The 11,858-nt window shown below is 34.9% G+C and overlaps 3 protein-coding genes across 3 annotated transcripts; 1 reads left to right on the top strand and 2 right to left on the bottom strand.

The window, feature by feature from the left end:
* Positions 1 to 52: 52 nt before the first annotated feature.
* Positions 53 to 817, bottom strand: Tbca (Tubulin binding cofactor A). The gene is made up of 4 exons (XM_047054623.2): positions 669 to 817; positions 501 to 606; positions 352 to 441; positions 53 to 290 (listed from the first exon to the last, which is right to left on the bottom strand). Exons 1-4 carry the CDS (start codon positions 719 to 721, stop codon positions 216 to 218), a joined length of 324 nt encoding a protein of 107 aa, XP_046910579.1. The 5' UTR covers positions 722 to 817; the 3' UTR covers positions 53 to 215.
* Positions 818 to 853: 36 nt separating this feature from the next.
* Positions 854 to 2,953, bottom strand: nop5 (nop5 ribonucleoprotein). The gene is made up of 4 exons (XM_047054477.2): positions 2,812 to 2,953; positions 2,359 to 2,753; positions 2,092 to 2,156; positions 854 to 2,018 (listed from the first exon to the last, which is right to left on the bottom strand). Exons 1-4 carry the CDS (start codon positions 2,854 to 2,856, stop codon positions 1,006 to 1,008), a joined length of 1,518 nt encoding a protein of 505 aa, XP_046910433.1. The 5' UTR covers positions 2,857 to 2,953; the 3' UTR covers positions 854 to 1,005.
* Positions 2,954 to 8,015: 5,062 nt separating this feature from the next.
* On the top strand, positions 8,016 to 11,829 carry eve (homeobox protein even-skipped). Its single transcript, XM_047060460.2, has 3 exons — positions 8,016 to 8,396; positions 10,367 to 10,572; positions 10,821 to 11,829. The coding sequence occupies exons 1-3, from the start codon at positions 8,126 to 8,128 to the stop codon at positions 11,568 to 11,570; spliced, it is 1,227 nt and encodes a 408-aa protein (XP_046916416.1). The 5' UTR covers positions 8,016 to 8,125; the 3' UTR covers positions 11,571 to 11,829.
* Positions 11,830 to 11,858: the final 29 nt, after the last annotated feature.

Genomic DNA, 11,858 nt, shown 5'->3' on the forward strand with positions numbered 1-11,858 from the left:
TAGATGGCGTCATAGAATGATAAATAAATAAATTATTGTTCGTGTGATAATATAGAAATGTAAAAATGGTTTCAACTTTATTTTTTTAAAACAAATTACGATTTTGTAAATGAATAAATTTTTTATTTTATGACAATCAATTCAACATGTAATGCCATTTAGTACACATTGATTTCAATGACGATAAAACAGGCTGCAGAACGATTGATGTAAATTCATGGAATGTTAGTCTCTTGCAGTAATGCTTTAGCAGCAGAATAGATTTCATTTTCAGCATAATCTCCCACTCCCTATAATTTACGATTCCAATAAGCTGATCAACAATCTCTTTATTCATAAGTTTATACTGACCTCAACTAATTGTTGTAGATCGTGATAAGCGGCCGTTATTCGTTTCTGACAATCTGGCAATAGCATGGCTGTTTCATTGATAATCTCTTGCTTAATTTTGAAACACAATTAGAAAAAATTTAATGATCTATATAAAGTTAGTAACTAACCTGTTTATTGATTTCATATACATCCCTTTGCTGTTCACGCATTGTATTCAAACGTTCAGTCTCTCGTGTCAATTCTTGCTCATAGGCTTGTCTCTCTTTGACACATCTATCAAAAAAAATGACAATAACAAATCAAAATAACACACTTCACTGCTTGTATGTACCAACCTTTTTAACACGCCCGTTCGGATTCTAATCTGGTTGATTTTAGGATCACTCATTTTATGGACAAATTTAAACTTACACGAAATTGTAATCGAATGACAAACAAATGATCAATCACGTGCTAACGGTAACAAATCAATATTTTCCGGAAAATTTTTTTCAGAAAAAATTAAAGTATCCTCAAAAACTTTACGGTTGAAATTTTATTAGAATTAAATGTAACAAAAAAAAATTGATAGTAGGAAGAAAATGCAAGCAGATTTGTACACACTCAATCTGAAAATTTGATGATTTTTAAGATGACGATGAAATTCATGATCCAAGGATGTTTTTAGATGACTTACTCATCGGATTCTTTTTTGATTTTCTTATTTTTCTTTTTCTTTTTCGCCGATGTCACTTGTTGATGATCCTGGTCATCATCCATTGTTTTTTCGCCTACCTCCTCCTCTTGTTCGTTTGTCTCTTTTGCTGGTGACGGTTTCGCCTCATCATCAACATCATCTTGGTCGAAAGATTTTCGTTTATTCTTTGGCACGAATGTGGAATCCGCACCATCCTTGTAGATCATAACTTTAGATTTGTTTTCAAACTTTTGAGGATGCTGTGATCGCTGCTGTCTGCCCGTTGCACTGATCCTACGAATATTACCTTCTTCAAAAAATTTGAGTTGTGTTTCCAATTTGGCTCGATTTTGTACTCCTAATTCATTGCTCGATTCTTCTCCTAATGCATCGACACGAATTGCTAAGGCTGCCTTAGCTGCCAACATTCGAGACATTTTGCCTTTCAACTTGCTATTAGCCTGGGTGATCAGTTGAGCATGATAAATAAGACCATACTTAGGTGTGTCATGCTTTGTTTTCAATGCTCGAAACAAAGCCTTTTCTGCGCCTAATATTTGGACAGTGGATGCTGGATGTTTTGCTAGATTTAACAATGAACCTGCATGCGATATTAGTCGGGCTCCTACCAATTCTCCAACCAAAATGGTTAGATTCGGAGCTACAGCCATCATACGATTCTTGAGATATTCCAACAATTGTGCACGATATTCATGTAAATCTAGACAATTTCGACACAATGCATGAATATTAATTAAATCTTCTCCAGCAATTTCTGTACCCATGGACACTTCAGCTAATTCTTTGACCTGAGTCTCAACTTCTTCAGGAATGATTTCCGAAAGATCGGTAGTCACAGCATTTGTGCGCATACCGATGGTCATGACAGTTCTGATATAGGCAATGTTGTCTGCGATAATCTTAGATAATTCAGGGAAATGCCAACCATACCATTCCTTGGCTCGCATGATGTAATTGTTCAATTCTTTATCGAGATCATCAAGCAAAGCTATGAATAATCAAAAGCAAGTTGTTTCTTTAGAAAAATTGAAAAACTCAATAGGCTTTTAATGAAAACTTACAAATGGCCTGTATGATCATTGTATCCACCTTATCCGGGCTAAACTTTAGCTTATATCGACCAAGCCTGAAGAGAAATAGAAAGCAAAAAATATATTACACATTTTACTAAGCAGAATGGTAAAATTGATGTTACTAGAGTAGAGAGAAATGCATCTCAGAGGTAGTGACGATAATTGCATAATCATATGGTTTCATAAATAATAAAATTCTATCCATCATTGATGATAAGGTTCATGAAAGTGTTGTAAATAAAAAAGCCTACTTACCCATGACTCAAGCCAAGTTGCATGGCTGCCTCTTCGTCTTCATTCCAATCGGGTACTAATTCAGGTAAATGAATTCGAATGCATGACATTAGTTCCTGTATGGCATTACTAGTAACACATGGAACATCAAGCTTCTCTTTGATAGCTCCTGCTAATTTGGCATCGGCAACGGCTAATGTCTCATCAGAATAGACTGACAACACCTTTTTTGAAAGAAATTTCTTCAGCCTTTTGCTCAATTTTCCTTCAATCAAGGCAGTGGTCGATGTCAAAGCATCAGTAGCATCTTTGAATTTTTGATTAACTTCAAATGACAATAATTTGGTTGCCTTTTTTGCATTCTCAAATTCTTTGTACAAATTGGCAGGTTGATTTAGCTTAGATTCATCATTGACCTAAGAAACAAGCAAACTCATTCATTACACTTGATTATAATTTTTCAGAAATTCAAACCTTGAAAATATAAAATCCCGAGGCCGACTCAAGAAGAACCAACATGTTTATAATCGAATAGAATTATTCTGAAATCTATAAAAAACGGATGGATTGTCTTTTTCACTTGTGTGCTAAAAAAACGGCATGTCTTTGGGTGATGAACGAAACCGATATCGATATATCAATAAGGTAGTTGTAATTTCAGAAAGGAGATGTCGTTGCTGGTTGGTAGAAAAAAAAATTCAAATCTATTCCATAATATATTATTCGATTCTATGAATGTGAAAAGATGGACAATATTCAAAATTATGTTAGAAATTTAAAGCAATTTTATTTCATGCTTTATTAATTTCATTAAAAATTGAATTTTAAGCTGGACGGTTTACTTACAGAAAAAGTTGATCAATAAAAAGATAGCAACAAAGATAATAAAATTTAAATTTGAGCGAATCCAATTTGATGGACGATCTGGGAATCGTACGGTAGTTATTATTATATTTGATATAATTCATGTTGTTGAAAAATCCGATTTGTTCTGGAACGATTTTTGCCCTTCTTCTATATTTGATTACCGAGAATCGATGAAATTATATCGATCAATTTTATGATCTAAAAGTCATTTTTCCTTTACAGAACAATTGATCGGACATAATATGACCATTAAATACTTTCCAAGTTTCTGAGCTGGACCCTCTGATCTATAATAATACAATTATTTTCTGGAACAGTGAATGATCAAAACAGCAACTAGTGAATGAAAAGTGCTATTTGATAATAAAAAAAGCTAGATGTTAGATGCTCACTCACTTATGTTTGTTCATTCGATATTCGTGAAATTGATGAGACCAATGAATAATTGATGGCAAGTTGTGAATGGATGAAGCGAGCAATGCACGCGGCTGCATCTATCTTCTTCTACATACGGTCTATTATGGTTTAATCATCATAACCACGATTAGCTCCGATAAAAGAGCTTCATGACGACGACACGATCACCCCTTGTCTATGTTTTTCTGCCATTGGGCGTCGGTAAAAGCTATACTGGTTATTTTGGTTGGATGAGTGCTCATAAAAACATGGATCAATATCTGTTAGATTCTTAGGATGGCCACCATAATGTTTGTCGTCATGAGAGAGATGCATTAATCGCGGTAATAAACAACAACAAATTCGTCTTAGATATAGCTTGAACTATGGCAGACCAAAATAGCGATGAAAGAGAATAATCATGTGCTAAGATGCCAGATGGATTCATCAAGATAAGAATTTGCACAAACAAACCATTTGGCGACATTATCAAACATTTCTGCTGGAGATACATGAATGGATATAATGTAAAGACGGCTTTGTTCGGCATTTTCGTCACATGAAAGTCAAAAAAAAATGGTGAAAGATGAGAGAGATAAACCAAAAATAGATGATGAGAAAAGAGGCCATCGGCAAATATCATTCAGTATGTAATCATCATAATAGTCATTGAAACCAAATTTGAACAAAAGATTGCTAAACGATCCTTTGTAATGGTGATAATCGGTTGTGAATCTTTTATTTCGATTCATTTTTAGCTAGAATATAGCTATGAATGTTACAAAAATGAAATAATGAACAATCAACTAGATTGAATTAACGTATGATCCATTCATTCATGATGATCATTGTTCATGATCGTTCTTCTGATTGAATCAATCAGAATTCAAGCAATTAACGATTGTGTGAGTTACAATGACTTTTGTGTCGACAGGACATTGCTTTAATAAAATCATCAATTTAATGAAAATAAATGCATAGATCCATTGTGTGTGTGTTCTGTTATAATTAGAGGGTTAAATATTGGTTCTAAATGACGAGAAAAAGATTACAACATTGCCAATGAATGTCAAATGTCAAAAGGCCATGAAGTCAAAACATTTGAAAAAGGGCAAATAATTTATTGTTATTATCCCAATCGTCACACTGGTTGTCAATGTACCTTAAGATTTGATATTTTGGCACAACTGGAAAATGTGTGTACCACGCGAATGGATCGCGTTTTCAATTTTCTCTCTCTCACTCTTTGTGCTAGTCGGTTAATATTTATATGCAGTGTGTCGTGTGTCACTTGGTGTGTGGGTAATTGGGATCGTGTTTTGGCAACTCAATCATTCTATTTTTTGAAACTAGAATGAATACGATCATTGTTCTCAATAAGCCAAATTAATCTGTTGGCAATTTTCAGCTCCAAATTTGCTTACACGTCCTGGTGTGTGTTCTATCGATCCGTGAGGTCGATCACGGGATTGGTTTATAAACTTTTACCTTGTTGTACCTCCAACCTCGTATTAATGTTTGGACAACACCATTCTGATAATATTGGTGTGTGACACACATTGATGAGGATAGATGAATTGAGCCATCAAGGGAACTTTAGCAGACACCTGACTATAGTTTGTATATGACACTTGTGCTAATCAGTTCAGATGAATTCAATGATTGATCAGATTTCTGTTCAGATTGAATATCGGGAAACAATATGGTAGGCACTATCTGCATTTCAGGTTATTTTATTTAGGTGTCAGGTGCAGATGTTGAGAATCCGGTATTGTATTTTACGTCCAACAAGCCAAGATGATAGATTTGATTATTTGATGCATCATCATTTATCCGTTTGTTCGTTAAATGATCATAGATTTTATAATGAATGAATGTTATTTGACAAGTCCCAAGTTGAGAATCAAGCATAAATCGGATTTCGATCATTAATTAAATAGAGCTATGAATCCGAATCTGGTGACAACGTTGTCAAGTGTGGATATATGTGTAATCCGGTTGTTAACAAGAGCTAATCCGATGTTTATTTGTGTTTCTGACGATTTACGTATTGAACAGTGTTATGATATTGCTCAGTTGATCATAGCAGAACCATTCTGATTCTATCAAAAATTCATGCCTTTATGTTACATGACAAATTGATTAGAGATTCATTTTCTCGAATTTACGGTTCATTTGATTTGCTAGCTCGGTATGAGTTGAATTGATAATCTCATTGTTACCGGTTTGATTAATTAAACGCTTGTTTTCTCTAGTTGGTAACATTCTTGTCACTTGTAATCAAAAATTTAAGCTTAGTTTAATTAAATGCATCTGCTATTATGTCGATCGGATCGAAATGGTTGCATGTCGTCACTTTGGATCATTTGTGGAGCATATAATTGGTTTTGAATATGACAATTGCCGATTTCATGCCATACATAAATTTGTCTTACTATTCCATTTGATTTGGGTGAAAATGACAAAATTATTGCTTGTCGATTTGGTTCGTGTGCGGCAGCGACGGGTGTACAGCGAATTGCATAAAATGTTTATCTCAATTGGTTTCGGAGACAAAAACATTTTTTTGCTGTTGTTTATTCTAGCAATATAGAAAGAGCAATAAAATTTCAATGTAGCCAATAGAACCCCTTTTAACTGGTGTGTACAAAGGGATGTAGTCAGAATGTTGACCAATTTCCACCAAACAAAGCATACAGAATTTGTACATTTTTGTTAAGCATGTCAATTCAAGCAATGGTCATCAAGTTGATTGTTTTATAATTTATGCCTTATGTTTGTCGTACAGCAATTAGGACATGATTGGGCAATCAACGAAAATCCAATTACACATTCTATGTTTCAGATAACAGAAAAATCTTATATACATCGAACGAAAGAGTGAAGGGGATCATTTCATAAAAAATGTTTTACACCACTAGGGCCGTTTATAAGAAGATTGCTTTATTGGATTGCTGGAAAAGATCCAAAAAAAAAAATAAGAAAAAAGAATTGAAATTGTATCAGGTCATAAGAATCGGTTATTTTTTCTTTGATCTTTGTCATGATCATGATAGCGATGGGCATGGCCATTTGTGACCATCATCGTCGTTTCCATCATGAATGAGAATCACTGATCATTGATCACTGATGAGTGATCAATTTTATTATTATTATGGCAATATTATAATCAATGACGCCACCCAGTCATTGCTCATAATTTTTATTATGATCATTTTCAATCAAATCTATTGAAACAAACTAAAGACAAAAAACTTCTTCTCAAAGCTATTGTTGGTCATTGCCGCCGTCGTATTTACAGCAAGTTTCGGTAACTTTGTCCTCAGGTCTTGGGTGCTTAATTTTTTAGGCCACTATGGTCCGTCCCTATGTGTTATGAATTGGCGGTTGTTGTTTGACAGAAAGGCTATCGAAGTTATATTGACGAGGCAGCAATTATTGATTGAAACTAATTTGAATCTTTTATTAAATGATTATAACCAATAGAGGCAAATAGGGTATTGACAATATAATCATTTTATTATTGGGACTATAGCTATAGCTACATCCAAAAAAGTTGCTCTATGAAACAAATGAAAACGATCTGCTTAAATGAATCTACTTTCTGGAAACGACCATCTAATCTTATTCATCTCATGAATAACAATAATATCTTTAGTTGTATACAAAGCAATGATGATAGGCCCAAATAACATCATGGTTAATGTAGATTGATTGCAGCAGCCATGTCATTACATCGCTCAAATATCAACAACAGCAGTAGGCCATCGTTTATTGCAGATTGCCTGTATGTGTTGTTTTTTTTGTATTGGAACCTAGCAAGAAAACCCATGGAGTGTGCATTTATATTCTGGTGCATAGAAAATTCTCACTGTCGAATCAATTTATTACATTATTATTACACACATACATAAACATCTATTCTCATATTTAGTATGGCAAGCTCTCCACTTTGAGAACTAAAGCCGACATTGAAACGACAAAGCGAAGATTGCTATTCTTATCATCATCGATTCAATTTGGTGTTTACATACAGATGTTACGATTGAAAAAGTCCGGCGTAGATGATGCAGCCCATAATTGCAGCAAAAAGGGAAAAACAGTAATGCGCCCAATGATGAATCAACCAATGAATGATTACTATTTATGACTGAAATATACAAACACAATGGGCTTGTTTGTTCAAAAGCGATCGTCCAATCATGTAAAAGCAAAGGCAGGACCCAACCCACTTCGGTATAACTGGCCAATGAGATATAGGTATTGGCATTGGTGATAAAGACCAACAAAAATATGGTGAATGGATCAAGTATTTATATACCATAATTGGTGATCGACAAAGAACGGGGATCATCATCATAGGCTATTGGAAATTTGAGTGTCCAATGATCATTCATATCGAATCATTGTTCGGATACACATTGGACATTTAGAGTGATCATCATCATCATCATCATTATCAAAAAAAATCGCACAACGATTATTCTTGACCATTTGTTCATTACAATCAATCATAAGCTCAAAAATGAAACGAAACGTTTCAGCCACAATGGTTGCTACCAATAGATTTGAACAACAATTACACCATCATCAACAGTCACATGAACAAATGAAATTGTTTCAATGTTCCGGCAATGATGTTCATCATCCTCATCACCATCATCGTCGTTCACACGAGCATCATACATCGATCGGCATGGTCGATTCGGCAGTTGCAGCAACTATGGCACCACAATTACCACCACACCCACCATCCTCAACAACATCAACAAGTTCGGTCAACAAGCGAAACAAATGTAAGTTTTTTCTTGAATTTCTCATGTGACACTTATTCAAATCGACTATTATTATGAAGAACATTCATTGATTGATTCAAAAACAATCGATCAATTGGTTGAAAAACGAATACATAAAATACAATTTTAATCCTCAATGAATTAGTCATAAATAGCTATTATTATTATTCTTAGCAAAAATTCCATTACTTAGAAATGCAACATAGCATATGTTTGGCTGTTTTATTGCCCATCAGCAACAGGAATGAATATAATGATCCCATTATTTGCTCAAATTGATTTTCACATTACATTACATACACACACACAAATTTTATTTATTAACAATCAAACCTCTGTGTTTTAAAGCAGCCGATCATCATTTGCTCATCATCATTTCGATGATAATTGTTGCTCGATGCTCGGTCAGAATGGACAAACACACAAGTGCCGCCGACAGAAAGAGAGAGAGAGAGAGAGAGAGAGAGAGAGAGAGAGAGAGAGAGAGAGAGAGAGAGAGAGAGAGAGAGAGAGAGAGATTGAAATTCCAAAATTGACACCTCTATGTCTGTCGTGTGTACGATTATTTATAATTCAAACATAGATAATGGCTTCATCATGAACAACGAACGAAATAGCGCACAGTGGTGATCATCGATTGATGGTCGAATTTATTGCTTGATGATTGTTGTTTGCAAATCTTTCAATTCAAAAGCTGACAATTTAAACAAACACAACGAGACTGCATTTGCATCAGCGAAACACTTTATTCAGTTCTTTCTCCCTTCACCTGATTTATTTGCTTTTAATTACATTAGCTTAGAATGGCATCTCATCATCATCAACTGATCGTCACCATGTATAATGGCTTTAATCATATTTCTGATTCATTCTGACATTCATGATGCTTAAGACAAATTCGAGCCAAGTTTGAACTATGCGGCATTTCAAATCGCATTCTAAGACAAAATCAACCATTATGATTGATTTCAAATCATCATAAAAAGAAATAGAAATAGAGAAAGTGATTTAATGAATAAGGTAATTAAAAGATTTTTATGATTGAGCCGTTAGCATAGGCGGCGAACGTTTGTGATTGGTTGTCATAAAAGTCAGACAAGAGTCAAATTATAAGCACCAATTGATTTTGTTTCATTGATTCAACTATTTGAGTGATTCTTTAAATTTTCGATTTTGCAATCAGTATAATTACTAGCTAGATTCCCGAAAGCCGAATAGAAAGATGGGGAGAGAGAGAGATGAAATAGAAATATCAAACTAGTCGACACACCTACACGGTCATTATATGATCACTTGGGTGGTAATGGCCTATCCTTTGGACTTATCAATCACCATCATAACCTAAGAACGAGTTATTCACAAGAATTTGAATATGTGTTTCTTATTGATGTTGCTCGAGTTCAATTGTCGCCACGTACTAACAAATGAACTTGTTCAAAAATTGTCCATGAATGTATGCTAGGGTTGTTTGTTTGGACATATTACCTGCTGTCACTTTGATCCAAATGACAATGACAATAACAATTGGTGGTTCAATTCTTCATCTCATTTATTGCCCAAATGTCGCAGTGGGTGGACATAGTAGGAGAATAATTGTTAAATGATCAAATAAGCCAACAGATCAAGCAGTTAGAAGCAATTAATCTAACTAGTTGTGTACTTGTTTGACAGTTCCTTAGTCACAGTATCTTCTCAGTGTCCACCACTAACTAAATTTTGCCATCAACCTGGTATGATAAAGTTGGGCCCGGAAACATTGTGTTTGTTGGTGGTCGATTTCATGCCTGTGGCGATCGATTGAACAAGACATTTATACAAATTCAATGATAAGAAGAACAATTTTGAATTGATCTATCATCTGTCAGCATTATAGTTATTATCATAATCATCTTAATAAACAGAAAATGTCATAATATCTAAACATGGATTCAGAGTGGGCTAATTTGTTGTTTACTATTTTAAAATTACAGCAGCATCATCAACCAATTCTTCATCGACCAAAGAAAGCCATTCTGGCGGAGATAATGCGACTGCATCATTACGAAGATATCGAACGGCATTCACCCGTGAACAACTCACCTTACTTGAAAAAGAATTCATACGCGAGAATTATGTGTCCAGACATCGACGGTGTGAACTGGCGGCAGCGCTTGATCTACCCGAAAGTACAATCAAGGTACGTGTCAAAAGTCAGTTTGGCAAAAGTTGAAACACTATCAACAGAATGTCGCTATAAATAGTCAATCTAAGCATTTAGATGATTGAAAATTTAAAAAATGGAATGACGAAAATAGAAACATTGCATTTAGAAATCTGTATATATCATACATTTATTTACCAATAGGGAGCTTTATTCTCGACAATAACACGCATGCAAACAGAATTCATCTAATGGACATTTTTCGCTCTCGCCTTTCATTATAGGTCTGGTTTCAGAATCGAAGAATGAAAGACAAACGTCAAAGAATGGCATTGACTTGGCCGTATGCCAATCCTCATCTCGCTGTATATATGTTCGCAGCAGCAGCAACAGCCGCTTCGTATGGCCAACCAGCAGCTATGTATTGGAATCGTGCTGCTGCTGCTGCGGCAGCTGCTGCTACTGCACCACAATCACCATACAATAGCCATCATGATGAACATCAACTACCAACTTCGGCCAATCATCATCATCATCATGAGCAAACATCGGACGTTGATCAAACAACCGGAAAAGTAAACCAACCAGGAGGATATCATCCATTAATGATTGGAGCACCGGCCGCTGGTGAAACAGTATCACCATTCATGATGATGACCAATGGTATGGCCACTACTTGTCCCATAATTGGTAACTCATCGGTGGAATCAACGAAAGTGAATTCACCTACGACTACAATGATCGCTACTATGGATCAAATGGTTCGTCATAATGGTGCATGCTGTACATCGCCATCATTACCATTGGTATGTCTAGATGTAAACAGTTCATCCATACATTCTCCAACGACAACGACATCATCTTCCTCCTCGCCGTCGACAATGGCTATTGCTCATTCACCATCTATGTCAAAATTCAAACAGGAGCAAATGATACACAACAATAACGGAATTATGATGATACCAACATCAACGGCAGTAGAAATGAATCGTAAAAAATTATTTCAACCATACAAAAACGATCTAGAAAAATAATTATTGTTTCATTTATAATTTATCATCATCAAGAAGAAAAGAGGAGGCCATCTAGTCCGATCATTGGCTCCATTCACTTATAGATACGTAGCATTCTACCATTGTACATCTATAACAGCATCTAATTATTTAGCCATTCAATGCATATTTTTTTTGATTATTTTTTCCTGTCTGATTCTCTTCTACTTATTTTCTTGGAACAAGAACAGTGAATACTTGAATTACTCATTAAAATCAACTTATTGCACATCATACACAATGTATACTGACACACACACACACACACAC

This window comes from Dermatophagoides farinae, chromosome 2 (genome assembly GCF_024713945.1).
Source record: "Dermatophagoides farinae isolate YC_2012a chromosome 2, ASM2471394v1, whole genome shotgun sequence".
Lineage (NCBI taxonomy): Eukaryota > Metazoa > Arthropoda > Arachnida > Sarcoptiformes > Pyroglyphidae > Dermatophagoides > Dermatophagoides farinae.

What these genes read in the sequence shown, in the direction of transcription:
- Tbca (XM_047054623.2), bottom strand. Translation starts at nt 721, where the DNA reads ATGAGTGATCCTAAAATCAACCAGATTAGAATCCGAACGGGCGTGTTA. An exon ending in CGAACGGGCGTGTTAAAAAG is followed by an intron (nt 607 to 668) that starts GTTGGTACATAC and finishes TTTTTTTGATAG; the next exon opens with ATGTGTCAAAGAGAGACAAG. An exon ending in TATATGAAATCAATAAACAG is followed by an intron (nt 442 to 500) that starts GTTAGTTACTAA and finishes TTCAAAATTAAG; the next exon opens with CAAGAGATTATCAATGAAAC.
- nop5 (XM_047054477.2), bottom strand. Translation starts at nt 2,856, where the DNA reads ATGTTGGTTCTTCTTGAGTCGGCCTCGGGATTTTATATTTTCAAG. An exon ending in CGGGATTTTATATTTTCAAG is followed by an intron (nt 2,754 to 2,811) that starts GTTTGAATTTCT and finishes CTTGTTTCTTAG; the next exon opens with GTCAATGATGAATCTAAGCT. An exon ending in AATGATCATACAGGCCATTT is followed by an intron (nt 2,019 to 2,091) that starts GTAAGTTTTCAT and finishes GATTATTCATAG; the next exon opens with CTTTGCTTGATGATCTCGAT.
- eve (XM_047060460.2), top strand. Translation starts at nt 8,126, where the DNA reads ATGAAACGAAACGTTTCAGCCACAATGGTTGCTACCAATAGATTTGAA. An exon ending in GGTCAACAAGCGAAACAAAT is followed by an intron (nt 8,397 to 10,366) that starts GTAAGTTTTTTC and finishes TTAAAATTACAG; the next exon opens with CAGCATCATCAACCAATTCT. An exon ending in TACCCGAAAGTACAATCAAG is followed by an intron (nt 10,573 to 10,820) that starts GTACGTGTCAAA and finishes CTTTCATTATAG; the next exon opens with GTCTGGTTTCAGAATCGAAG.